Source organism: Pungitius pungitius, chromosome 3 (assembly GCF_949316345.1).
Source record: "Pungitius pungitius chromosome 3, fPunPun2.1, whole genome shotgun sequence".
NCBI lineage: Eukaryota > Metazoa > Chordata > Actinopteri > Perciformes > Gasterosteidae > Pungitius > Pungitius pungitius.
This window is the reverse complement of record NC_084902.1, coordinates 27,207,687-27,231,243: the sequence shown is the minus strand read 5'-3', so window position 1 is coordinate 27,231,243 and position 23,557 is coordinate 27,207,687. Positions and strand designations below refer to the sequence as shown.

At 48.2% G+C, this 23,557-nt stretch overlaps 2 protein-coding genes across 24 annotated transcripts in view; both read left to right on the top strand.

Annotated features, from left to right (window-relative positions):
- The window catches only part of LOC119223055 (microtubule-associated protein 2-like), a 34,261-nt gene extending 28,449 nt beyond the window's left edge, over positions 1 to 5,812 (top strand). For 5 of the 6 annotated variants that reach the window (XM_037480164.2, XM_037480158.2, XM_062561437.1 and 2 more), the window contains 7 exons: positions 187 to 237; positions 914 to 1,224; positions 3,018 to 3,110; positions 3,414 to 3,506; positions 3,596 to 3,677; positions 3,892 to 4,004; positions 4,087 to 5,812. In XM_037480164.2, the coding sequence (XP_037336061.2) occupies positions 187 to 237; positions 914 to 1,224; positions 3,018 to 3,110; positions 3,414 to 3,506; positions 3,596 to 3,677; positions 3,892 to 4,004; positions 4,087 to 4,296 (953 nt within the window). In that variant the 3' untranslated portion in view covers positions 4,297 to 5,812. The remainder of the gene's footprint in view (positions 1 to 186; positions 238 to 913; positions 1,225 to 3,017; positions 3,111 to 3,413; positions 3,507 to 3,595; positions 3,678 to 3,891; positions 4,005 to 4,086) is intronic. The other variant, XM_062561436.1, reaches the window with a different exon arrangement.
- Positions 5,813 to 6,883: 1,071 nt separating this feature from the next.
- The window catches only part of LOC119218375 (protein unc-80 homolog), a 33,813-nt gene continuing 17,139 nt past the window's right edge, over positions 6,884 to 23,557 (top strand). For 8 of the 18 annotated variants that reach the window (XM_062561421.1, XM_062561418.1, XM_062561428.1 and 5 more), the window contains exons 1-24: positions 6,884 to 7,182; positions 7,631 to 7,679; positions 7,988 to 8,144; positions 8,635 to 8,975; positions 9,427 to 9,550; positions 9,651 to 9,715; positions 10,004 to 10,146; positions 12,676 to 12,949; positions 13,053 to 13,187; positions 13,294 to 13,594; positions 13,890 to 14,030; positions 14,543 to 14,811; positions 14,956 to 15,300; positions 15,398 to 15,529; positions 15,785 to 15,932; positions 17,659 to 17,709; positions 18,113 to 18,261; positions 19,167 to 19,330; positions 20,018 to 20,116; positions 20,354 to 20,562; positions 21,756 to 21,862; positions 21,998 to 22,151; positions 23,030 to 23,202; positions 23,306 to 23,518. In XM_062561421.1, the coding sequence (XP_062417405.1) occupies positions 7,091 to 7,182; positions 7,631 to 7,679; positions 7,988 to 8,144; positions 8,635 to 8,975; positions 9,427 to 9,550; positions 9,651 to 9,715; positions 10,004 to 10,146; positions 12,676 to 12,949; positions 13,053 to 13,187; positions 13,294 to 13,594; positions 13,890 to 14,030; positions 14,543 to 14,811; positions 14,956 to 15,300; positions 15,398 to 15,529; positions 15,785 to 15,932; positions 17,659 to 17,709; positions 18,113 to 18,261; positions 19,167 to 19,330; positions 20,018 to 20,116; positions 20,354 to 20,562; positions 21,756 to 21,862; positions 21,998 to 22,151; positions 23,030 to 23,202; positions 23,306 to 23,518 (4,035 nt within the window). In that variant the 5' untranslated portion in view covers positions 6,884 to 7,090. The remainder of the gene's footprint in view (positions 7,183 to 7,630; positions 7,680 to 7,987; positions 8,145 to 8,634; positions 8,976 to 9,426; positions 9,551 to 9,650; positions 9,716 to 10,003; positions 10,147 to 12,675; positions 12,950 to 13,052; positions 13,188 to 13,293; positions 13,595 to 13,889; positions 14,031 to 14,542; positions 14,812 to 14,955; positions 15,301 to 15,397; positions 15,530 to 15,784; positions 15,933 to 17,658; positions 17,710 to 18,112; positions 18,262 to 19,166; positions 19,331 to 20,017; positions 20,117 to 20,353; positions 20,563 to 21,755; positions 21,863 to 21,997; positions 22,152 to 23,029; positions 23,203 to 23,305; positions 23,519 to 23,557) is intronic. The other 10 variants (XM_062561433.1, XM_062561434.1, XM_062561432.1 and 7 more) reach the window with 7 other exon arrangements.

Genomic DNA, 23,557 nt, shown 5'->3' with positions numbered 1-23,557 from the left:
ATGAACTGCCTCTTTAAATCTTTCACACTTATACTGCGATTGTTGTCGATCTGTTTCTAACTTCAAGCACGTTACGCGTCCTTCCCCTCTTATCTGCCATTTGTTTCCCTTCACACCCTGGTTCACACCCCCCCCCCCCCCCCCCCTTTTGACTGCTTCTCGTTTTTTCCGATGCCTCCTCAAAAGCGATCCAGTCCCGAGCGGACAACCGGACTGGAAGAGCCGCTGTTATTACAGGTAGACCACCGGGTAGCTCCTGTTAGACCCGTCCCACTCTGCTCATCTACACCTGACCCCTCGTTATTAGTCTTAAATTATAGGAGCGAGTAGCATCCCCTTGACTTGGCATTCATTCATTCATCTCGGTCACGCATTACCCTGACAGGTGTCTGCAGTGTTTATGAGGTCTTCTTCCACTACTTCCTACATGTAATATATATGCAAATCCAGTATGTGCCTAAACATCTATTTTCAGTATACATAAAGTTAGAATAATTTTCCCACTCAGAAATAGGGAGAACTTGCCAGCTTACTTTTGCCTCGATTCAATAGTTTTCCAATGGGTTGAATTTGGCTTTGTAAAACCTCCCGTGACTTTCTCGGCTGAACAGCTGGGATCCATAAGGATAAACTCAGTCGCCTTATCGCGCCTCCACGAACCTCCTCGTCAAACACTCGTGTTTGACCTGGCTTGTTTGTTTTGTGAGCACATGTGGCAGCAACGGCCCGAGCGGCGCCGACAGTTCCATGACAACCACGTGATGGGTAGCGCCCCCCTGAGCCACCCGTTGCTACGCTCTCCTCCCACCTTCGCCATCTGTTTTTCTTCCTGTTTCTGGCCCCATGATGGGGTTGTCCCCCGTCCTCCTGCCGCCCTCTCTCCTTTGTCGCTGAGACCCTTCTGTTTCTCAAGGTACAGAGTCTGCACGTTCACGATCGGTCCGCAGCGGGGCCTCCACCCCCGGGTCCTCCGCCGTCACGCCCGGCACCCCGCCCACCTACTCCTGCCGCACCCCCGGCTCTCGCACCCCCGGCAGCCACACGCCAAAGTCCTTCAGCGTCCTGCAGGAGAAGAAGGTGGCGGTGATCCGGACTCCGCCCAAGTCGCCGTCCTCCGTCCATCGGCAGCTGAAGGTTCTCAATCAGCCGCTGCCGGATCTGAAGAATGTAAAGTCCAAGATCGGGTCCACCTCCAACCTCAAGCACCAGCCGAAAGGCGGACAGGTAAAACCGGCCAAGTCCAAACTGCAGGATGAGTTTTCTGCCACATGGCGGCAGTGGAGGTTAGGTGTATATATTAAACATCTAGATCTAAAAATACAATTCACTGCAAATCGAGCAAGATTTCATTCGTATCTCAAGCAACTTCTAATAGTTAGAGTAAACAATTTACATATAAATTACTTTGAAAATAGTATGAAAGTCCAAATAATCAACATAACTTTGACTTATTAAAAAAAAAAGTATAATTCCACTGCAAAGTCTCTGTTATCAAAGCATGTGGACATTTTTATCACACGCCTTCTTCACCGCCTCCCTCCGAAATCTCTCTTCACGTCTTCACCATCACTCGCTCCCTCTGGCTGTCCTCTGGCTGTCTGCCGTCCTCTCCGTCACAGGCTGCTGCCGCCGGGCCTCCTCGGCTGACGTTCCCCTTTTCTACCTCCCACGTGCGTCTCTCAAATGTCCTCCTGAAGGAGGACGCCGGAAAAACCGGCCTCAGCTGAGGCCGATTCAGAGCGCGTTTGTTCTGTTGGGAGAATTCGTCCCCGCTGCCTCAGTCGAGCTGCTGAACCATTTGCTCTGGGGATGCCGCCGCGGAGGATGCCCCCTCCGGCTCTCGGTATTAATAATTGCGAGCAGAAGGTATTACTTATTGAGGAGTTGCATCGAGGACACGAAACGAAAACACGTCACCTGGCGTCACTTTTTTTCCTCTTCGCAACGGTCTCTTGCCAGAACCTGAACTGAATTAGATTTCTGATTCTACTGAGCTAAACAGACTTGCGGGATAATACAAGTATGTAAATAGAGGTGGTGACATTGGGGCAGAAGACTCTGACGAGGCGTTGATGAGCGGAATCCAAGAGAGAGTTTATGTTAAAAGAACATATGAGACATATTTATAGTCATATAATGTAATATTGTCACTTTATCTGGGCATGAAAAGATCTTTTTCAAAGTAAAACACTGTAGACTCAAATTCTTGTCAATACATTGATGGATTTGTGCCTGCTAATTTAAGAATAATTAATAATTAAACAAAGCTGTTGCATAATGCATCATGTCAAGGGGCCACCAGGGATTTTGATGGTATTCTCAGTATTGAATTATCAGTTATATTTATAGCCGTCTAGAAAATAACCAAGTTAACACGCTCGTATTGCCTTTATAAAGAAAAACCAAGAGAAATATTCATAATCTTTCATTGAAATATGTGATCGATAAACTGAATAAGTATATAAATGTATCCATAATAGATTGATTCCAGTGAAGCTGCCTTGTCATTGTTTGACCTTGCTGCTGTCAAAGGGACCAGGCAGTGCAGGAAACAAATTCAAATAGATCTTAAGAACGGCGTGTGCGTGCGTGCGTGCGTGCGTGCGTGCGTGCGTGTGCACACGCGTGTGTGCGCGTACATGCATGCATGTGTGTGTGTGTGTTTGAAAGGGCTGTCAAGAGAATCCAGGTCAGCTCAGTGTCGACTGGAGACGGAGGCTTGCTGTCTTGTGTCTCGTGATGTGCGCCTGTGTTTTTCCCCCCCTGAATGTCTTCCAATCCTCTTTCGCCCTGTGTTCACCTTTTCATTTATTTTATTTGACAAAATTACATGGAATGGCCATAAAGCTGGAATACTACCAATAAAATAAATGAACAGGGACAAAGATGTGTGTCCCTGTTTATTTTATTGCTAATAAACTCCCAGTACATTGGCCGTGTAATGTAAATGTATCACTCGATCGCTCAAAACGAGGCACATATAGTGTTTCCTTCTTCTGAATTGTATTTTGTTTTAGGTTACAATTGTACACGAGACGCTGGACTTCAGTCATGTTCAGCCAAAGTGCCGCTCCAAGGACAATCTGAAGCACTCGCCCAAAGGAGGCAATGTATGTACTACGCCTTTTCTCTTCTCTTCCTCCTTTGCGCTTCTCTTGCTTCCTCAATTACAGCCGCCGCTGTCTTAGCGCTCCCTCGGGTTTGTATATTTCATACGAGGCTCAGACGCGGTTTGTATCCAGAGTGGCGTCCATCCATGTTGCTTCTTTACCCGCCGAAGAAAGTTCCCAACATCCCCGAGTGATGGGATCTGTGGGGCTTTTTTTTAAGCTCCGCCCATCCATCCGTGCCCTCAATGTTTGTGGTTTGCATGAAAAATAGATTTTAAAAAAAGCTCACCTTGTGATTCCCAGGTCATGATCCCAAGTGTCAAACTGGACTTTAGCCACGTTCAGGCTAAATGTGGCTCCCTGGACAAAATCCATTACGCAGCGGGCGGCGGAAATGTGAGTGTAACACACTAAACATAAAGAATTAGGCATGAACTGTCTCTGCTTTGCAGAGACGCGTGTTAACATGTGCCGCGGCCCAACAGGTCCAAATCCAGACCAAGAAGATCGACCTGAGCCACGTCACCGCCAAATGTGGCTCCATGTCCAACATCCGCCACAGACCCGGTACGGCACTTCTTTAGCTTTTCCCCGAAAGAAACGTGTACGTTCTGCAATTATTTGATAGCGATTTGGTTCGTAAAAGACGGCAGTTTAGCCCCAGAAGCATCTTGAAAGCCAAAAGCTGAGCGTTTCCTGGCCCGAGCACTGTCGCGTGCACACTCGGGCTCTGGGGAGAAGCGCCGTGGGTTTGACACTTTTCTTCTGCTCCTGTGCCCAGGCGGAGGTAATGTGCAAATTGAGAACGTGAAGCTGGACTTTAAAGACAAGGCCGCCGCCAAGGTCGGCTCCCTGGGCAACACCAGCCACACTCCTGGAGGCGGGAACGTTATGGTAAAAGAAAACGAAGAAGCACGTGACACCCGGGGGGTTCTGTTTGTGTAGAAGTAAAGAATGTTTCCCCCGCACCCAACAGATCGAGAGCCACAAGCTGTCCTTCCGGGAAACGGCCAAAGCTCGGGTGGATCACGGCGCGGAAATCGTCATCACGCACTCCCCCGGGCTGGAGACGGGGGGCACGTCCCCTCGCCTGTCCTCCTCCGGCAGCATCAACGTGCTGGATTCGCCCCAGCTGGCAACGCTGGCCCAGGACGTCACCGCGGCCCTGGCCAAGCAGGGCTTGTGAGCGGGCTGCAGCCCCCCCCCCCCTCCCTCCCCACCAGCGTAGGAAGCCCTGCAGGATTCTCCTTCATTCATAAGCATCCAGTGTTTTCTCAGTGCAACATGACCCCCCGCCCTCTCTCCCCCTCCACACACACACACACACACGTGACCCCACAGGTTTCTACAGTTGTAGGTGATTGACTGTCCAGTCCATCCGGCCCTTCCAGTGGGATTTTTTCCGAACTCAAGGATGATTTCTCGTTCGTCCAATGGGACACGGCCCGTCAGTGTTTGTTTGTTTTGTCATTTATTCTCGTTCACTCAAAATATGGACTTTTCTTTCTTGTTGTAGAGGTTTGAGTGGATGTCTTTGTCCAGGGGGGGCATCGAGGGTCTTTACGATTGTACTGCGATTGTTTTTGAGAAGCATCGCCACATTCCACTCGTATGAGGTAAAGCGGTATGGTCAACTTGTTGCATAATGTTCATGCAGAATTAATATGGTACTGAATGCAAGAAATAGCTACTAGATACTAGACGCCAGTCTTAAAGAGACTTAACTTCCAGGAACATAGCTTGTAACTGTACTTGCGGAAGAATGGCTGAAAAGCATGTCTGCTCAGATGTGACATGAGTTCTTTGTTTGTTCGTGGGTTGTTTTTAATCTCATGATTTCCTGATATGTTCTGAATTTGTCGGAGCGATCCCTTGTGTTGTTTTCTTTTTATATCTGTCACAGTAGTGGAAGTTGTTGCAGTTATTTTGTATGTTCCCTGCAGCTACACTGGCTTATTAGCACTTCAATGTGAAACTGCAGTTATGCAGAGTCCAGCGCTTAAAGACAACGCTTTCCAGTTTTTTTTACTGTTTGTTTTTCGCAGACCAATGGGCTACATTTTTGTTTGATTTTACTTTAGCTCGGTGACTTTATTGGGCTTCAACAATGCTGTTATGCTGGCATGGCAAAAAATGAATAGTTTAGATCTATTTGAAGCAATTTTTAAACCTTTTCAGTGTCTAGTGTCTCTACTTCAAGGTCAGACCCTTAGCCCCACCGAACCGCACCAAAAGTAGAAAAAAATGAAGCTTTATGAGAAAACATTCCATTAGTAGAGCATCTACCTGGCCCTTTTATGCGATGGGACCAGTAACTTCACAGGAAATGAAAGCCGAAACGATGGAGAAATGAAGAATGGAAGTAACCCCCACCTTGCAGCTGTTAGAATTCATTGTAAAAAAAAAGAATAAAAAACAAAACCGTTCTAGCATATTCTCTACTCACCATTGTGGAACCCCCCCCCCCCCTCCCTCCTCCCCTGGTGTTGTTGCCCCTCCAGTGTTTTTCTGTGCATCCTATATTCTTGCTCCCCCCCCCCCCCCGTTCCCCCCCCCACCCAGCTCCTCTTTGCCTGTGTAAGTGTATTTAAAAGACCATGTAGATGTGTGCACTCTTTCCGATTTTTGAGACATACTGATGACAAATGCTCCTACAGGATGATGACAACAGTAATAAAGGAAAATAAAAGATTTGTGCTGGTTTTTGTATGAATTATTTTTGCAAAAATATCAGTATCTGTAAAATGTTCAAGCTGGGATAATTTAAATTAAAAATGATTAGTCTTAGATTAGATTCATTAATTTGTGTGTAAACATGTTTCATGATCAAATGTGCTTATAATTGTGTGTAATGTAGCAACGTAAAACAGCGCCCCCTGGTGTATTGACTCAGGTGGCCGCAATTAAGGATTTGTTACCACACACGTTGCTAGATTTAGACGTTATTTGTGCTTTAACACGTTAAATGAAGAGAAAGGGATAACACGGTTTGTGTAAGCGAGGTTTGGAGGAACTGGTAGGCACGTTTTGTGACTTTTGGGCGGAGTTCAACTGTTTTCGGGTTTCTAATTGTGCTAACGTAATGAAGTTAGCCGACTGTGCTCGTTAGCTTTAGTTAGCATACAGACACGAGCATTGAAGAAGCTAATGCTAACTGTTAGTTTAGTCGTTATGCCAATAAATAAGCGTTTTTTAATCCTTTATTTATTCAAAAAAGTAGAGCATTTCACGTTAACTGCAATTTACAGGTATTTTTTATATTAGCTAAGGATTGCTATTTTCATCTGTGCCACTAATTCTACTCCACTAACGTTACATTTTAAATGGGGATTTGTTTTGCCTAACAGAAACTGGTATTGCTACTTTAAAAGTAAGACCTTCTATTGAAAAAGAGACCCTGAAGTGGCCTCGTCTCCTGTTGACGCGGTCCGTCACACCTCGTCCACTCGCGTCATTAAGCAACCTGTTGATATGCTGCTGAGGGATGACGCACCAACCGCGTGCAATGCAACGCATGTTTTGCGGGCGTTTTGCTGTTTTTGACCGCAGTGTCGTTTTTTTTTTTTTTTTTTTTAAAGATGCACAAAGCAGAAAGAAGGTTAAGAAGGAGAACATCTGGCGCAGCCGCACACTGCGTCTGCCAATAAATTAACACCAGCATCAACTGCCGCTGTCCGGCGAGGGAGGTGCTGAAATCTCTCTCTCTCTCCCTCTCTCTCTCTTCCTCTCTCTCTCTCTCCCTCTCCCTCTCTCTCCCTCTCCCTCTCCCCCCCTCTCTCTATTGCCGCCGATCGACCGACCGACACTTGCAGCCATTTTACGCAGGACGAAACCAATCATGTCGTGAGCGGAGCTCGCCGGTCACCTGGGCAGAGCCAGCCAGCCAGCCGTGCGCGTCCTGGTGGTCGCACACGGAGGGTGACAGGAGGGAGGGGAGGGTTGGCGGGTGGGAGGGGAGTCGGCAGGTAGGTTCTGCCAAAATGGTGAAGAGGAAAAGCCTGGACGATAACGAGCCGGAGTGCGGGAAAGGAATACCGTTCCCCATCCAGACCTTCCTATGGAGGCAAACCAGGTTGGTGCGTGCGTCAGTGGGAGTCGATAACAGGTGTTTTCCACGGCAGAGAAGGGGGGGGGGGGAGATCGGGAATTTGAGAGCAGCTGTGTCATGCCTAAAAAGACACCTGCATTTATTTGTTTTTCCCCTGTTCAGCATCAACATAAGATGCATTGCTTTCTTGTAGTTCAATGCCCCTGAATGGATATTGATAGTCAGTTCACTGGTGTCATTGAATGTTGTAAACGGGGGGTTGAGTGTTAACTGTGAGCGGAGACAGATGCAGAAGGCATGATGTCACACACCTGTCAAGCAAATGCAGGAAGCGGGTCCTAAAGAAAACAAGTGGTCTGTGGGACAGCTGCTGTGAAATGCTGTTAGAAAAACTGTTTGACTCTGGAGATTTAATGCTGTAACCTACATTTACCATTTTAATGTCTATAAGCATGTTTTTTGTGTTTCTCAGTGCATTTCTGCGTCCAAAGTTGGGAAAACAGTATGAAGCATCTTGTGTGGTGAGTTATTTCATAATGTCATGTGCGGAGATATAATCGCTCCATAATCTGTTTTTACCTTAATGCACCTGCACATCAAGGGGGCTCTTGACTTTTTTGCATTTAGCAAATTAATTTTCCCTCCTGCCTCCTCCACAACTCGTTTCCATAATGACACCTCGGCAGATCCTTTAGGATCCAAACAGAGCTGTCTGTCCCAGGGGCATCGGCTTGCTCCGGGCCACAAGGGGCATTTAGACAGTCGAAGAAAGAGGCTTTAGTTCCCTGCTGATGTCTCCTTCTCTCCTTGCCTCCGGCTGCCTCTCCAGTCCTTTGAGCGGGTGCTGGTGGAGAATAAGCTCCACGGGCTGTCGCCGGCCCTGTCGGAGGCCATTCAGAGCATCTCCCGCTGGGAGCTGGTCCAGGCGGCCCTGCCTCATGTACTCCACTGCACCTCCATCCTGCTGTCCAACAGGAACAGGCTGGGTGAGGACATGCAACACACACACACGACCCCCGCTTTAGGAATGGAGGGGACAGGTTATGCTCATTCAACGAAACACAAAGCTGATTCAGCCAGAGGGCAGCTATAGAACAGCCTGAGTAAAGGTCATTAAAGGTCTGGATTATCACAATCAGAGTTGGAAATAAAAGCACCGAAACAAACAGCAAGACATTGTATTGCATTAAAATGTACAATTGATAAGAGCACTGATAATGAGATAATTAAAAAAAACTTAACATTTAGAAAGCTTGAGCCGGGTAATGATTTGTTTGAACAGTACAATCCATAATTCATCTGCCGCTCTGCATTATATTTGTTGCCCTCAAAATGTCAGCCAGATATATGACACTTCAAGTAGATTCCATATCTGCACCATCGCCAGAAGTTTCAAAGTCATGCGCTAAAACTCGCTGCTCATCCCTTCATGCCGGGGCAATGCTCTTCCTCACCTGGACCTCTGACCCCCGACAGGCCACCAGGACAAGCTGGGCGTAGCTGAGACCAAGCTGCTGCACACGCTGCACTGGATGCTGCTGGACGCCGCCCAGGAGTGCAACCACGAGCCCAGCTTGAGTCACGGCTGGTCGGGCGGCAGCAGCAGCAGCGCGTTCCTCCAGCCGGTCGGCAACCAGGGGTCGTCCCCGGGGGCTCCCGGCTCCGGCTCCGGCTCCGCCCTGGGGGGGTCGGGCCCTCAGCACGGCGGCTCCCTGCTGGAGGAGGACGAGCATGCTCGCACCAAGCTGTTCCACAAGAGCATGGCCACGGTGGAGCTGTTTGTGTTCCTGTTCGCTCCGCTCATTCACCGGATAAAGGTCCGTAGCTGGAGATACAGATGCCTCAAAATGGGGCAATTTCATCCAATTGTATTAGGTTTTTTTTGTAAAATAAAAGACCTTATCAGTGAAACTGCATATCTTTTTAATCATTGAAAGATATTAAGCAGCAGTTTCATTCAGCCTGTCCCACCCAGCGGCTATTGATCTGTGTGTACTAATACAAGGGTCATGTGACAAGACTCCTGGGATTGCAACTGAACAATCAATGACTGTATCGCGTGTAATGGATCATATCATAGTAGAAGTGCAATTTAGAATACTTCAAGGTGATTAAATTTAAGCATAAGAAGTCATAAAATGGGTTTCATCTCACCAGGTGCTCCTTACATTGATTACATGATGATTGGATGGTTTGAAAGAAGGGATTCATTCAAAAGAATCCTCCTCTGCGAATGTGATTTCTAAATACGTAACTTTTTTTCCCAAGGAGTCGGACCTGACCTTTCGATTGGCCAGCGGTCTGGTAATATGGCAGCCGATGTGGGAGCACCGGCAGCCCGACATCCCCGCCTTCACCGCACTCATCAAACCAGTCAGAAACATTGTGACAGGTTCGGAGGAAAAGAGCCCTTTCCCACGGCCGCAAAGATGTAAGACCTGTTTTGTTCATTCCCAATTAAGACGTGTAATCCGCTACGCCTGTCTCCGCAGCAAAGAGGAACTCCCCCGTCAACAACCAGTGCAGCCCCTGTGGATCCGGCAACCCGGGTCCCATGGTGAGTGAGCGCTTTAAGCTGATTCGCTGTCCCATGTTGATGGAGCGTGTTCGGGAAGGACTGCGAGGCTTCTTCCCTTCCCCCTTTTTTAATGTCCCCCAGAGGCTGGCTGCTGGGATTCATTAGCACCAGCCATCCACGAGCATTAGTGAGATTAGCCGGGGTCATGACAGGAACCTTCCTTTCCACCCTCGGAGCCTTTAATTATTAGGAACTGTTGGGTGCGTCTTTCCTGTTTGTCCATCCATCCATCTGCAGTATCTGTCCATCTCTCCCTCCCACCCACAGGGATTCCAGGTGGTTTGCGAAGCCGGCCAATCGGATTCTTCCTCCCCGGCAGCTGGAGAGAGGAGCTGTCGTCGTGGTAACTCAGTCGAGAAAGGTGGCCCTTCCCAACAACCCCCACCGGTGAAAGGTCCTTCCAAGAAAAAGTGAGATCAATTTGACCTCTGGAAGCACGGAGATAGGTAGCACTTGGTCATGTGTGCCTTATGGATTTTTTCAATCCCGGCCTTACGTTCAATATCCTGGTGAGCAGGAAGAGGAAGAGATTTTTGGGGTTTTTAGTTTCATCAATGTGATAGAAGACAATTCCCAATAACTCATGTCGTGTTTACTCACATCCCAAATCATCATTATCATAATCATCAATGATTTAATGGCTAATGCGCCTTCCACAAAATGAATGAAAGAATGATGTACGTGACGCGGGCTGGAAGCCTGTTGTGCGACGAGGCGGTGCGGTGACCCGCGCTGACACAGGACTGGTGCCATCCTCTTGTTGATGGGAAAACATTTACCCCCGTGGCGGCGTTTGTCACACACACGGCACAGCTCGCTCCACTAGCTCGCAGGAGCTAGCGCATAGGAATAGCTCCTGTCTCCTTAATCAGCACACACACACACACACACAGATTCAAAGCGCCTTGTCTTGCTTGAGTATTAGCACGCCCCTGTGACGTTTGTCCCCCCCAACCGGGGTAATTAAGCAGAAGTAACGTGCTACATGTCTAATGCTGGCAGCGTGTCCGGCCTGGCATGACATAGCCTGGCTTCATTCGGTCTGTACGCGGCCAGTCTGGCATCGTCCAGACGAAGGCTCAGTCCGTGCTCGCTTTGGCTCTGGCGAGGCAGGTTTTTACCGGCAACAAGTAAATGACTATACCGAGAGTCTAGTTTTGTTCCCAACATTTTTGGTGATATGTTGATTTAATCAACGAATCTTTAGATCTGAGTTTCTCTTATAAAGAACCACAAGCAGAATCACTGCGTCAAATCTTGTGTTTACCAGAAATGTGCTCATATGATCCTTTGAAATAAATTGAGTGTAAAAAAGAATATAAAAAAACAGCAAAGACCTATTAGTCGTTACGTTTCTACAGAAATAAAAAATTATGTATTATTCAGACATCTACTAGCTAAATCAAATGTGGGTGATCCATGATTTCTGATGATTTGTAAATGTTTCCAAAAGACACCAATTATTATCTGCACAGTCTTTAGATCAACACTCTTCATTTCAGACATGCACTGTGGGTGTCTTCTGTTTTTAAGTCTACCGTTTCTGTTTTGTCATCACCCTGAATGAGAGAGGGATGTGGGAGAGAGAGAAGAGTGGTTGATAAGCCGTCCGTTGCTCATCTCAACTCGTTCTGACAACCAAATAAGTCTCTCCAATGCTTCTCATGATCACTCTGACAGCCAGCAACTGACTGCAAATCAAGTGAGCCCCCCCCCCCCCCCCCCCATCCCCTGAGCTATATCCTCATACACATTGAAACATCAAAGGGTTTGTAAGCAGTCACATGGTAATGCAGGAAGGCTGGGATTTATCCCTATTGTTTTGCAGCACACACTCAACAGTGACAGATGAATTGCCATCTCTAGGGCGTGGGAATTCAAAGCTGCTGCATGTGATGTGCTGCGCAGGACGAGAACAAGTTAAGGAGGATGTGAATTAACTGCACATTCAGAGATAATTTAGACATTTAAAGTTTGTTACATTACATGTCTGTTAGTAGGAATGTATTGCACGCTTTCATGTTGGATTACTGTACGGAGAGGAGGGGCTGTGCAATCAGCAGATTTCAATCCAAGGATCTAATCAAATTAATCTAACACATCTTCCTCTCTCAGCTCAGAGGCGAGGCCAGAGTTTATATTCTCGTCTCATCCTGATGTTCACACACCTCTGTGCCGCACTGCCCGGATAAAAGCACCTCTGGTCCTGTGATTAATGCAGCTTACTCATCCGCTGCATCAGCTCCACTCCACATAGCTGCCGATGCTGAGGCAGTTTCCATGGCAACCCGCCGGCTCCTGCGTCTCTCCCAGTGCATGCAGTCACGGGGGTAGAATAGGGGAACGGGGGGGTGGGGGGCGCTGTACCCGCTGCCTGCCGTCACTCGGTCTCCTTGGCGACATGACACAACAGCAGCAGGCAGAGTGCGTGCGTGTTGGCTAGACAGCGAAACACGATACAGCCTCCCTCTGCCGCCCGAAGTGATTCATGTAGATATCGGCCATCTCCTCCTGCTCCATTTATTACAGCGGCGAAGATTAAATGCCCTCCTCTGTCTCTCTCTCTCTCTCTCTCTTTCTCTCTCTCTCTCTCTCTCTCTCTCATGGCATATCAATATATTTCTGCAGCTCACCAACCGCTGACCTTCATGCCGGCTTATTTATAGTGGACTCACGTAGACTTAGGCCCCCCTCTCTCCACGACTATGCTAGAGGGGGGCTGTGCCCTTGTTTACCGTCCTCCTTTGATGCATTAATGAAGCAGTATGCCTGGGAGATGATGACACGCTAATATGAAAGGAAATGCCATGACCAGGGGTAATTGTTTTGTTCGTAGTTAGTTGTGTGAAGGTGCTGGTAGGGTACTTTATGATCCCTGATTTCACTGACATTTGTCAGATTTCTATAATGTCCCCGTCACTCCCTTTCACTTCTTTAAGGACATCAGCTCCCGCCGGCCTGCCGACCTCCATGGCCCAACGAGCACGCTACGCCACTTACTTTGATGTGGCGGTGCTGCGCTGCCTGCTGCAGCCGCACTGGACAGAGGAGGGAGTGCACTGGGCCCTGATGTTCTACCTGCAGCGCCTGAGGCAGATCCTGGAGGAGAGACCCGAGCGCACCTCCGAACCCTCGGTGACGCCTCTGCCGCGTCCACGAAGCAGCTCCATGGTGGCGGCTACGCCTTCACTGGTCAACACCCACAAGACTCAGGTAATGGCAGGAAGACAAGGGAGGATGTAGGTGTCCACGCGTAGTCCTTCTGATGTACGCGCCGCACTCCCCACTACGCCATTTGCTCTGCTCTGTTTTGCAGGACATGACCCTGAAATGCAACGAAGAGGGGAAGTCTCTGAGCACAGAGACGTTTACCAAAGTCTCTCTGACCAGCCTCCGTCGTCAGGCCGTCCCTGACCTCTCCTCCGACCTGGGCATGAACATTTTCAAGAAGGTCAGAGCGAGGCTTCCAGACGTGGGCAAAGAAATAACTAAGGATGCACATCTGCATCAGTTTTTCAGAAATGAGAGGATTGTGTGTCTCACTTTTGCTTTCATAGTTTAAGAACCGGCGTGACGACCGTGAGAGAAAGGGTTCCATCCCCTACCATCACGCGGGGAAGAAGCGCCAGCGGCGTATGGGCGTTCCCTTCCTGCTCCACGAGGACCACCTGGACGTCTCGCCCACCCGCAGCACTTTCTCTTTCGGCAGCTTCTCGGGCCTCGGCGACGACCGGCGGGCTCTGGACCGCGGGGGCTGGCAGGCCACCATCATGGGTAGGCGGGGCGCCGCTGACAATCAGAATATATCGCATGCCACCAGCTCGCAGCCGTGCTTCCTCTCTCCTAAGCTCCCAGCTGGTGAGTCAGAGGATTCTGTTTGGATCAGGCTGTCGGCTAGTAAATTGGGTCATTTCATTAACATTATGTATGTCTTATTAGCTCTGCTCTTTGAGGGGTGTCATTAAAATTGGCTCAAGGCAAAAAGATACTATTCAGAGTTTTGGTGCTGTTATATGTCTACTTGGCTTGGCTGCTGCTTTAAATGAACTCCATTCAATGGGTGAAATTTTCTAACTACTCATGCACTACATGCAGGGAAACGCAGGAAGCGGGTATTTTTGTCTTTCAACCTGATGTATTTGTCACTTTCCAGGCAAGTTCACACGGAGGGGCAGCACGGACACAGCGGCAGACGCCGACAGTCTGAGTGCCAAGCACTCTCATTCCCACCACTCTTTGCTCAGAGACATGCCCGACCACTCCAACAGCCACAGCGATAACACTGTCAGAGAGGGTGAGGAAAAGAGCCGTGGCTAGTGGAATAGATCTTAAGGCGAGCGTTCTACGCTATAAATATCCAGCAAATCACAAGAATAATTGATGATTTTATTGTACATGGGCAAAGCTTTGGATACACAAAGTGCTGGAAGATAAGAATTTATATTCATATTACTGTCCCATCAGCTACAGTGAAGGCGAGACAATGCTGGCTCCACTGAGACCTGCAGAGAATAAATAGTCCAGTTACATAACAGTTATCTTGTGACAAAGCTAATTTACATATAAATAACTGCTGGCTTCCGGCTCTGCTCCACGCACGCTATTATGTTTACTCTAAGATAATAATTATATATATATATATATTTAAAGAGAATTTGAGTATGAGTAAAGGAGCAATAAAACAATGCTGCAGTGTTAAAAATAGACATGAGAATTATTATTTATTATTCCACCCACGGTTGCCACCTGCAAGATAACATTCATCACGCTGTAGCGTCCTCTCGAAGCCTCTTTTCTCGCCCACAGTACGTTCTCAGATCTCAACCATCACCATGGCGGCATTCAACACCACAGTGGCGTCATTCAACGTCGGCTACGCCGACTTCTTTACGGAGCACATGAAGAAGCTGTGCAACCCCGTCACCGTGCCCGAGATGCCCGTGGAGCCGCTGGCCTGCGCCAACCTGCCGCGCAGCTTCACCGACTCCTGCATCAACTACTCCTGTCTGGAGGAAGGGGAGAACATCGAGGGCACCAACAACTTTGTGCAGAAGAACGGCATGCTGGACCTCACTGTGAGTGTTCGCAGCCTCCATTAAAAAAGAATATAACGAGATATTGACTTGCTGTTGTTCTGTTTACCAACAATGAGATCAATGCCGTCCTATGCTTTTACAGCATTGGTTGGACAAAATAAGCAACCTCTTCTTGTGTCTCAGGCTGTGCTGCGGGCTCTCTACGCCGTCCTCAGCCACGACATCAGCTCCAGGATCTGCGACGTGGCTCTCAATATCATCAACTGCCTGCTGCAGCTGAGCGTGGTGCCCGACATGGGAAAGAAGCTGTCCAAGCCCGACAACAAGGAGAACCAGGAGGCCCGAGCCAAGGACACGGCCGGTCAGGGCCTTGGAGTGGGCGCCCAGGGAGGCGGATCCCTCCCGGGGGCCGGGGGAGGGGGCGATGGTGGTGGTGGAGGAGGAGGAGGAGGAGGAGGGGGAAGTGGTGGAGGGAGTGGGCAAGGGAGCAAAGATGATGTGAAGAATAACAAGGATTATGATAAAAAGGTTTGATCTTTTTCTAGAAGTGAGTCTTTAATATCTAAATATATCTTCACAAAGGTCCTGTGCATTGACGTTTGTGTTCTTCACTCCTTCGACACAGGAAGAAGGCTCTGGCTTCAGCGCCCACCGCCTGGCTCTGACCATGCTGATAAAAATTGTGAAGTCGCTGGGCTGTGCCTACGGCTGTGGCGAGGGACACCGCGGCCTGTCTGGGGATCGCCTCCGGATGCAGGTCAGACGTCTTTCCTCAAAAAACGCTTTGTTATCAACTGATTAATAACCGTATTTGGTGTGGTAAAAGATTCATGAATCTAAAATGACTGACGTAAGGGAGCAGCTGCCATTCTAAATGCTGATCATATTAAGTTGTACTGGAGATTACACTGCTATCCAGACAGCATACCCAGCATACCCTGCAAACAAGGCATTTTCGTTTCTGCCCGACGTCTTGCAATTTTTTTTCTAATGTTCAGATTATTTCTTTCAGGCCCAGAACTGCCTGACCAGCCTTTATAAGCTGGACAAGGTGCAGTTTCGGCAAACAATGCGCGAGTATGTCAACAAAGACTCTCTCAATAACATAGTGGACTTCCTGCATGCACTGCTGGGCTTCTGCATGGAGCCCATCACTGACAGTAAGTATGGTGGCGTGTGTGAGTGGGATCAGACGCAGATCGTGACACAGAAAGAAATAGGCATATGACCATGCACAAGTGAAGGTGCATCGGGGTTTGATCGACATTGGTTTGGAACACTGATGTCAGTCAGGTTACAACTGACGCTTAAGAAAGAAGTCGGTATTCTGTGCAGAAGTGCTGCAACAGGCGTTTTGGTTTTATATACCGTATTTTCGCGACTATAAGGCGCACTTAAAATCCTTTTTTTTTCTCATAAAACGACAGTGCGCCTTATAATCCGGAGCGCCATATATATGGATCAATTGGTTGATCCATACTGGTTAACGAGGATCCATTGGAGGGAAAGTCTGGTGCCAGCAGCCGCGGTAATTTCTCGGGATCGAGCTGGCGGTGACGGTCCGCCGCGAGGCGCCACCGTCTGTTCCAGCGCTGCCTCTCGGTGCAAGAAGGACGAAAGCATTAATCAAGAACGAGGTTCAGAGATATTGTTATTATCCACATTAACGTTTGAACAACGTTACCATGGGAGTGAAGAGTTTTCAGAACGCTTAATAACGTTTGATTTAGCACAGCCCGATCTAGTGGATGCATAATGCAGCCCCCAGTCAAACGTTTCACTGCAGTATCTTCTATTCTATGCGCCTTATAATCCGGTGCGCCCTATATAGGAAAATAGTTCTAAAATCGGCGATTCATTGAAGGTGCGTTTTATAATCCAGTGCGCCGTATAGTCGTGAAAATACGGTAAAAGATTAATCGGGCAGCCTCTAAAAGTCTGAATGCTGACGTGCAGTCACTAAGCTTACATGATTTAAAGGTATAATTTTAGCATGTTCATCATCTTAGTGTCTTGTGCTAGCATGCAAACATTTGCCAATTAGCACTACATTTATACCTGCATAACTTGAGGCTCTTAGCTTTGTCTTTGTGGGCATGTTAGAAAGCTGATTTATGTATTTATCTCAAGCCAGAAACCATTTTATAGCATTTCAGCTGATGTGCAGATGTTGAAACTCAATCAAACCATCTAAAGTTTATTACACAATTATATTACGTGTATTCTTTATTACATGCAAATGTTTAGTGTGTGTGCTGTATTACATAGTAGTATAAAATAAAGAGTTAGTTAATACATTCTGACGTGGTTGAGGAAGCTGAATTCTGATGCAACCGTCTGCCCGCCCTGCACTTTGCATTTCACTTTGCACTGTTTATTTTTCTGTCTTCTGCCCTCCTCCTTCCACTCGCCTCTGCTTGTCCCTCATGTCGTTCTCCTGCTCCCATCTTTCCTTTTTAAAGCCGAGCTGAATGCTACCTTACCTTACTCAATCATCCATTCTGTACACTTGCCAATCCAAAGCTTTGCCCATCACATCTCTGCTCAATCAAGGGCTTTACTGCTGAGCATTGAGACATTTTGTTCATGTTAATTCAGTTTTGCACTGACATTTCAAGTATTTTATACACTGTAAATACAATCTGCACGATCATAGCATACAAATACTGCGTGAATGGCAAGTTACTGAACCGATGAGTGTTTTAACTTTTCAAAGAGAGTAGGGCACACTGATTAGTTTTTTGGTTTGTGTGTGTGTGTGTGTGTGTGCGCGTCTCGAGTTCGCCTCCTCCCAGAGGTGGGGTGTCACGTCTTTTCTGACACCGCAAACATGTCTGTGCTGGCCTGATGTCAATCAACCTGTGCCCCGCCTCTTTTCTCTTGCAGAGTACGGCAGTGCAGGGGAGAGGTCCAGGAGGGCGAAAAAAAGAAACATCGGTAGATACACATGATCAATAACCAATAACGATCAATAAGATGAATATACTCACCCGATCAGACCCTTCCCTCGGCACCGCTTCCATTGCTGCACCCCTCGCTCTCTTCGAAGTTACAAAACTCGCCTGCAACACAAAAATGTGTATGATTAAGTCTGGTGTTAATATTTGAAGTGGGCCAAGAGAAAAGGGCCATACAGCATGAGTTCCTCATCCCCTACCCAGAATCCTTTTCAGTTTGCTTCTCCCCCATATGCTTTATTTACCCCCTTCCATCCCTGTTGTATGGGCTCATTGGTTTATACTCCAGCTGGTCAGCTGCCAATAATGTTCCCCCCCGCGCTGACTAAACCCCCCCCCCCCTGTGTGATCCGTGGTCTCTCCCGCCTCCCTCTTGCTTCCAGACAAGGCAGGCTTCGGTAACAACTTCACCACGGGGGACAACAAGTCCGTGGCCCAGAACATGGAGGCGGTTGTGGTGGGCTGCATGTTCAAGTCTCTCATAACCCGCTGCGCCTCGACCACACACGAGCTGCACAGCCCCGAGAACCTGGTGAGCGCCGCGAGAAAAAGTCACCCCTTCCATCTGCCTGTCTTACCCCCCCCCCCCGAGCCGTCTCTGTGGCTCTCCCTCGCCGCAGTATGTGCTTCACGTATTAGTCTTACTCTCGTTGGATTCCCACACGCATTTATATTTGCTCTTGCAGGACGCCGTAGTTGAATTATTAATGGCTCATTTTGTACTCAGCCTAAAGACGAAACAATCACTTACATGATCAATTGCACATGAGAGGTGCTTAATCTTGCTGTGAATAAATGCATTAACTGGAGCTTTTCTCAGATCGTTTTGCAAACAGAGGAAAGAGTATATTCCATAACAATAGCATCAAATGAGTCGAAAGAACTTTTAGGATCTACATGTTTTTACCATGCAAGATCAACTTGGCTTTTGGGTCTCAGCTGCAGATTGTCTTAAATGGTTGCTTCTAAGACCTTTTATGAGGAGACAAAAAACAACCTTTCAGAGCTGTTACAGTGCAGCAATAAGGAATGGCGTTTTAATCCATAGTTTGTCGATAACAACCCTGTCTTCGTATTTGTCTGAGCGTATGTGTAAGAGCACAGAGGTACTACAAAGCCCCGAGGCTGCCGTGGCTGGTGCACGTTGGCGGGAGATAACTCACTTTTCAAGGCTGGCTCCATTATGGCACAAGATCAGAGGCCACCCACTCACAAGCTGGAGCCTCGAGAGGGCTCACATACAGTAGATCATCTATTTATGCATATATATGCATGTGTAAACATCCACACTGTATTAACAGCGCAGTAATATCAGCCTGACTGCAGGTACAAGCGTCCATTTTCTTTGTCGCTTTCTTGCTCATACAAGTGTTGTCATTCCCGAAACACTTCCAGTCTCTCTTCCTCTCACTTGTGTGCCCCCCTCTTCCTCTGCAGGGTCTGTACTGTGACATCCGCCAGCTGGTGCAGTTCATTAAGGAGGCCCATGGAAACGTGTTCCGCCGGGTGGCGCTGAGCGCGCTCCTTGACAGCGCCGAGAAGGTCACCACCACCAAGAAACCCGACGAGAAGGAGGAGACCAAGCAGCCGGGACCCCGGAGGTACTGGCCAATCAGCGGACAGGAAACGGTCCCCGCGATGATGTCGTTTGCTGATTTAATGTTGAAGTGTCCTTGAGCAGAGACCTTAACCGCCCCGGCCCCCTTATTAAATATCAACATAATGTTTCCCATCCAATCACAGTGATTCATCGTGTGTGGTCTGACTTTCTCCTTTTATGTGGAATCCAAGCTGCGCTTCTCATCACAGCTGGCTGTTCTTTTATTTTCTTTATTTTTATTATGTTCTGTCTGCATCTGTTTTCCTTGCCGAGTGAATGATTTGATGTTCCTATTGTCAAAGTGATTGGTGGTGAAGGTGCCCTTCCTATATTTTTGCTTCGTTATGTGACCAAATTAGAGATGGAAGCCACATGACGGCATTATAGACGACACCCTGTTGTAATTGAAGACACAGGTTTAATGATAATACGCAACATTGCAGTTCACCAGGCAAAACATTTTTCATTTGGTTTTATTTAATTTATATTTTATTTAACTTAACTGCAAAACATAGAAAACAACAAACTAGGCAGTATAAGCACAAACGTATATTTGAATACATACAAAGGTAAGTAATATTACACTTAGATTTGAATTTCGAGGGTCTCTAGCATCCGTAGAGTTCTCTCTGCCGTCTGAACCGGGGGGCCTGTGTGTTTGGGTGTGTGTGTGTGTGTGTGTGCGCAGGTCAGAGGCGGGTGTGTCCGGGGAGAAGGGTCAGGTGTCCAGTGCTGCAGATGAGTGTCGCAGCTACATCTCCAGTAGACCCCCCCAGACACCCGAACAGTGAGTGTCCACCTCGCAGCATCTCCATATAGCGCCATCTACGTGGAGCCCGGCCGCCATTTCTCTGCTCAAAATGGGAAAACATCTAAATCTCTTCCCCGTTGCTCCCCCCTCCTCCCCCATCCTAAAAAAACAAAACCAAGGGTCTGACAGATATACGAGCTTGTGTGCGTGCGGAGGTTTTGACCCCAAACAATCAAATCCGACATGCCTTTCGCGCCCTCTCTGTGCCTCCAGTGACGAGCAGATCCCCGGGGCTCTGCTGGGCAGGAAGGACTTCTGGAGGAAGATGTTCAAGTCGCAGAGCGCCGCCAGCGACACCAGCAGCCAATCGGAGCAGGACACGTCCGAGTGCACCACCGCGCACTCCGGCACCACCACGGACCGGCGCTCGCGCTCCCGATCTCGCCGCATCTCACTTCGCAAGAAACTGAAGCTGCCGATAGGTCAGGGTCATTTTTGACAGTGAGCATTGAAGAGACTTTTAGAATGTTTTGAAATGCCAGTGTTAAATGTGTGAATTCTCACCCAGTATCCTCCCCCCCCTAATGCAACCTGAGCCTCAAACTGAAAGATTTTCCCACCCAATAAGTGACGTGAACACAAACGCACTTGAAAACCAAATAATTCCCTTTCATAATATTTAGGCAAAGATAGCGTATTTTGATTATTTGCATTGTGCATGCTACCCAGACTGGAACATATTGACTGATTTCAGTGCTGAGTACAGTATGTATTCCCATGACCATACCTCATCATATTCGCTCCAACTCACCATAAAACATGCTGTGTTTTGTGTGCCAACATTACCTGCCGTGAGGCCAAGTCCCTTCATCTCTTCCGGTTTGTTTGTTGTTCCCTTCTTGTGCCTCAGCGTGCCGCGGGACCGTTCGCCTCCCCCTCACTCTCTCTGTCTTACGTATGTGGATGTGGCGCCATCTTCATTCCCTACTTGTTTCATGTCTACCCGCGTTTGCCATCTCTCCCGATGTGTACAGTGTCACTGGCCCGGGTCAAGTTGTATTTGCAAAAATGCGTCATGTGTTGCTGTACAAAGGCAAACACTCACGCAGCCCCCTGCACTGCGAACCTGAGGCAAGAACGCTTGTTTATGCCAAGCAGGTGAGACTCAACAATGAGTAAATGTAAATATATACCTGAACTGGCTTAGCAGAGACGCAGTAAGCGGGATAGTTACTGACAAAACTTTAATCCACACAATTTAATTTGTGCAATTTAATTTGTCACTTTTCATGCAAATATTGCCATTTGATTGGCAACTAGAAGTTAATAAAGTTTATTGTTTGACACAACGTAGTTCAAAAGCTTATGTTGATGCAGCTGGGTTCACTATGAAAAAAATGTGAAATGAAGAGTATCTCGAAATGCCACTTGATCAAGGTCTTCCGTTTGATGTGTCTTCTAAAAAACGTCACAAGTTAGTGTTGCACCTTTTTTTTAATCATTTTTGATAATAAACCTTGGTGTGTAAATCAATGAGGGAATGCTTTCCCCTCCTCTTCCCTCTCCCCAAACCTTGTGAGCGTGTGCATGTCCGCCCTCGTAACCCTGTGTGTGCGATCCGTGACGCATTTTGTTGTTCGACCGTGACCTTTTTGTTGTACTCGCGTTTCTCCAGGCAACTGGTTGAAGCGCTCCTCCCTTTCTGGACTGACTGATGGTGTTGAGGACCTGCTGGATATCAGCTCGGTGGATCGCCTCTCCTTCATACGTCAGAGTTCAAAGGTCAGGGTGAGGGGGAAAGGGGGGGTGTTGACCGCTACTACAGCACCGTTATTGGAAGGGGGAAAAAACAGCATGTAGACCTTTATTTTGAAGGGTGAAATAGGAGAATATTAACAGATCCTTGTCTGTTCGCAGGTGAAGTTCACCAGCGCGGTGAAGCTGCTGGAGGGCGGCGCGGTGGGGCCGGAGTTCGCCAGGGACGAGGAGGAGAATTTCTTCAAGCGGCTCGGTAAATGGAGGTCTGGCAGGAGGAATCCATCCAAGCTTCACCACACAGAAGAGAAAGATGGTAGACCTCCCCTACCCCGGGGTGCCCCTTGCCCACCCGCGCCCCATCGCCCTGTCTGTTCCCACTGCTCGCTCTCTCTCCCTCTTCCCGTCCCTGGCTCTGTTTTGTCCGTGTGGTGTGGTGTGGTGCCTGGTCTTCTGACATTCTCCATGTCGCCCCCGTCCCCCGCCCTCTGTTACGCTCCATGTGTTACTTTCAACCAATCAGTGGCTGGTTTGCAAAGATACGCTTTTTTTTCAGACTGATTGGCTTGAATGTGTCATGTTATCCGACATCCCTTCCTTGCACGTCCTGTCCCTCCTCCTTCTCCCACTGCCCTGAGGAACGGAGGTGTGGGATCAACCCGTATGTCACCGAAACCATCTTTCTGCTGTCGAGCAAATCTCTGTGCTACCGTGTCACGCATGACGCTGTCAGTGCTCGCGCAAGTAAAGTGATGAAAATGGTCCACAGACGGCTTCCCTCCACTCGGCCTTGGCTACACTTGTCATTTCACCATGATTTATTAGATCCCATTATGAACAATATGATATAGGTGAGAGCTGAAGGTGGCCTTGTATTCACATTAGTCTTTGCATAGTTGTTTTTGTGTGTCTGAGGCGACATTAAATTAAAATCCAAGTGTAACCACTGCCGATGGTTGTGTGTCCATCTCTCACTCAGCTTCATGTGTTGGTGGCTCTTCACTGCTTTTTTGTCAAATGTCCTGGATGGTGATGTTGCTTCATGCAATGTCAATAAACGATATTCAGTGCAGTCCTTATAAACGATCACCCACAAATGTGCTTTTTGAAAAGAAATAAACCTCTCCACGTGTTCTGTTATGTCCTCCTCTCCGCTCTCCTGTCTTCTTCTCTTTTGTTCACACTTTCCTCCAGGACCTCACGGCTTTCAAGAACGTCTGGCGGCCAGCCAGGAGGCCATGAAGAACAAGAACGTGGTGAATCTGGGCGCCATTCGACAGGGCATGAAACGCTTCCAGTTCCTGCTGAACTGCTGCGAGCCGGGGACCATACCGGACGCCTCCATCCTCGCCGCTGCCCTGGACCTGGTATGTCCCACAACACGCGTGTCCCCCCCCCCCCATTTGTTTTTCCTAAACTCAACCTCCACTTTGACATTGACGTCTCTTATCTGCGTTGTGCTTCGTCCAGGAAGCTCCTGTCGTGGCCCGGGCCTCCCTCTTCCTCGAATGCGCCCGATTTGTGCACCGCTGTAACCGTGGCAACTGGCCCGAGTGGATGAAGGGCCACCACGTAAACATTACGAAGAGAGGTCTCTCGCGGGGTCGATCGCCTGTTGTGGGCAACAAAAGAAACCAGAAGCTTCAGTGGAACGCCGCCAAACATTTCTGCCAGTGGGGAGATGTGAGTTAAAGATTTCTGCCATCAGTAATCTATGTATAT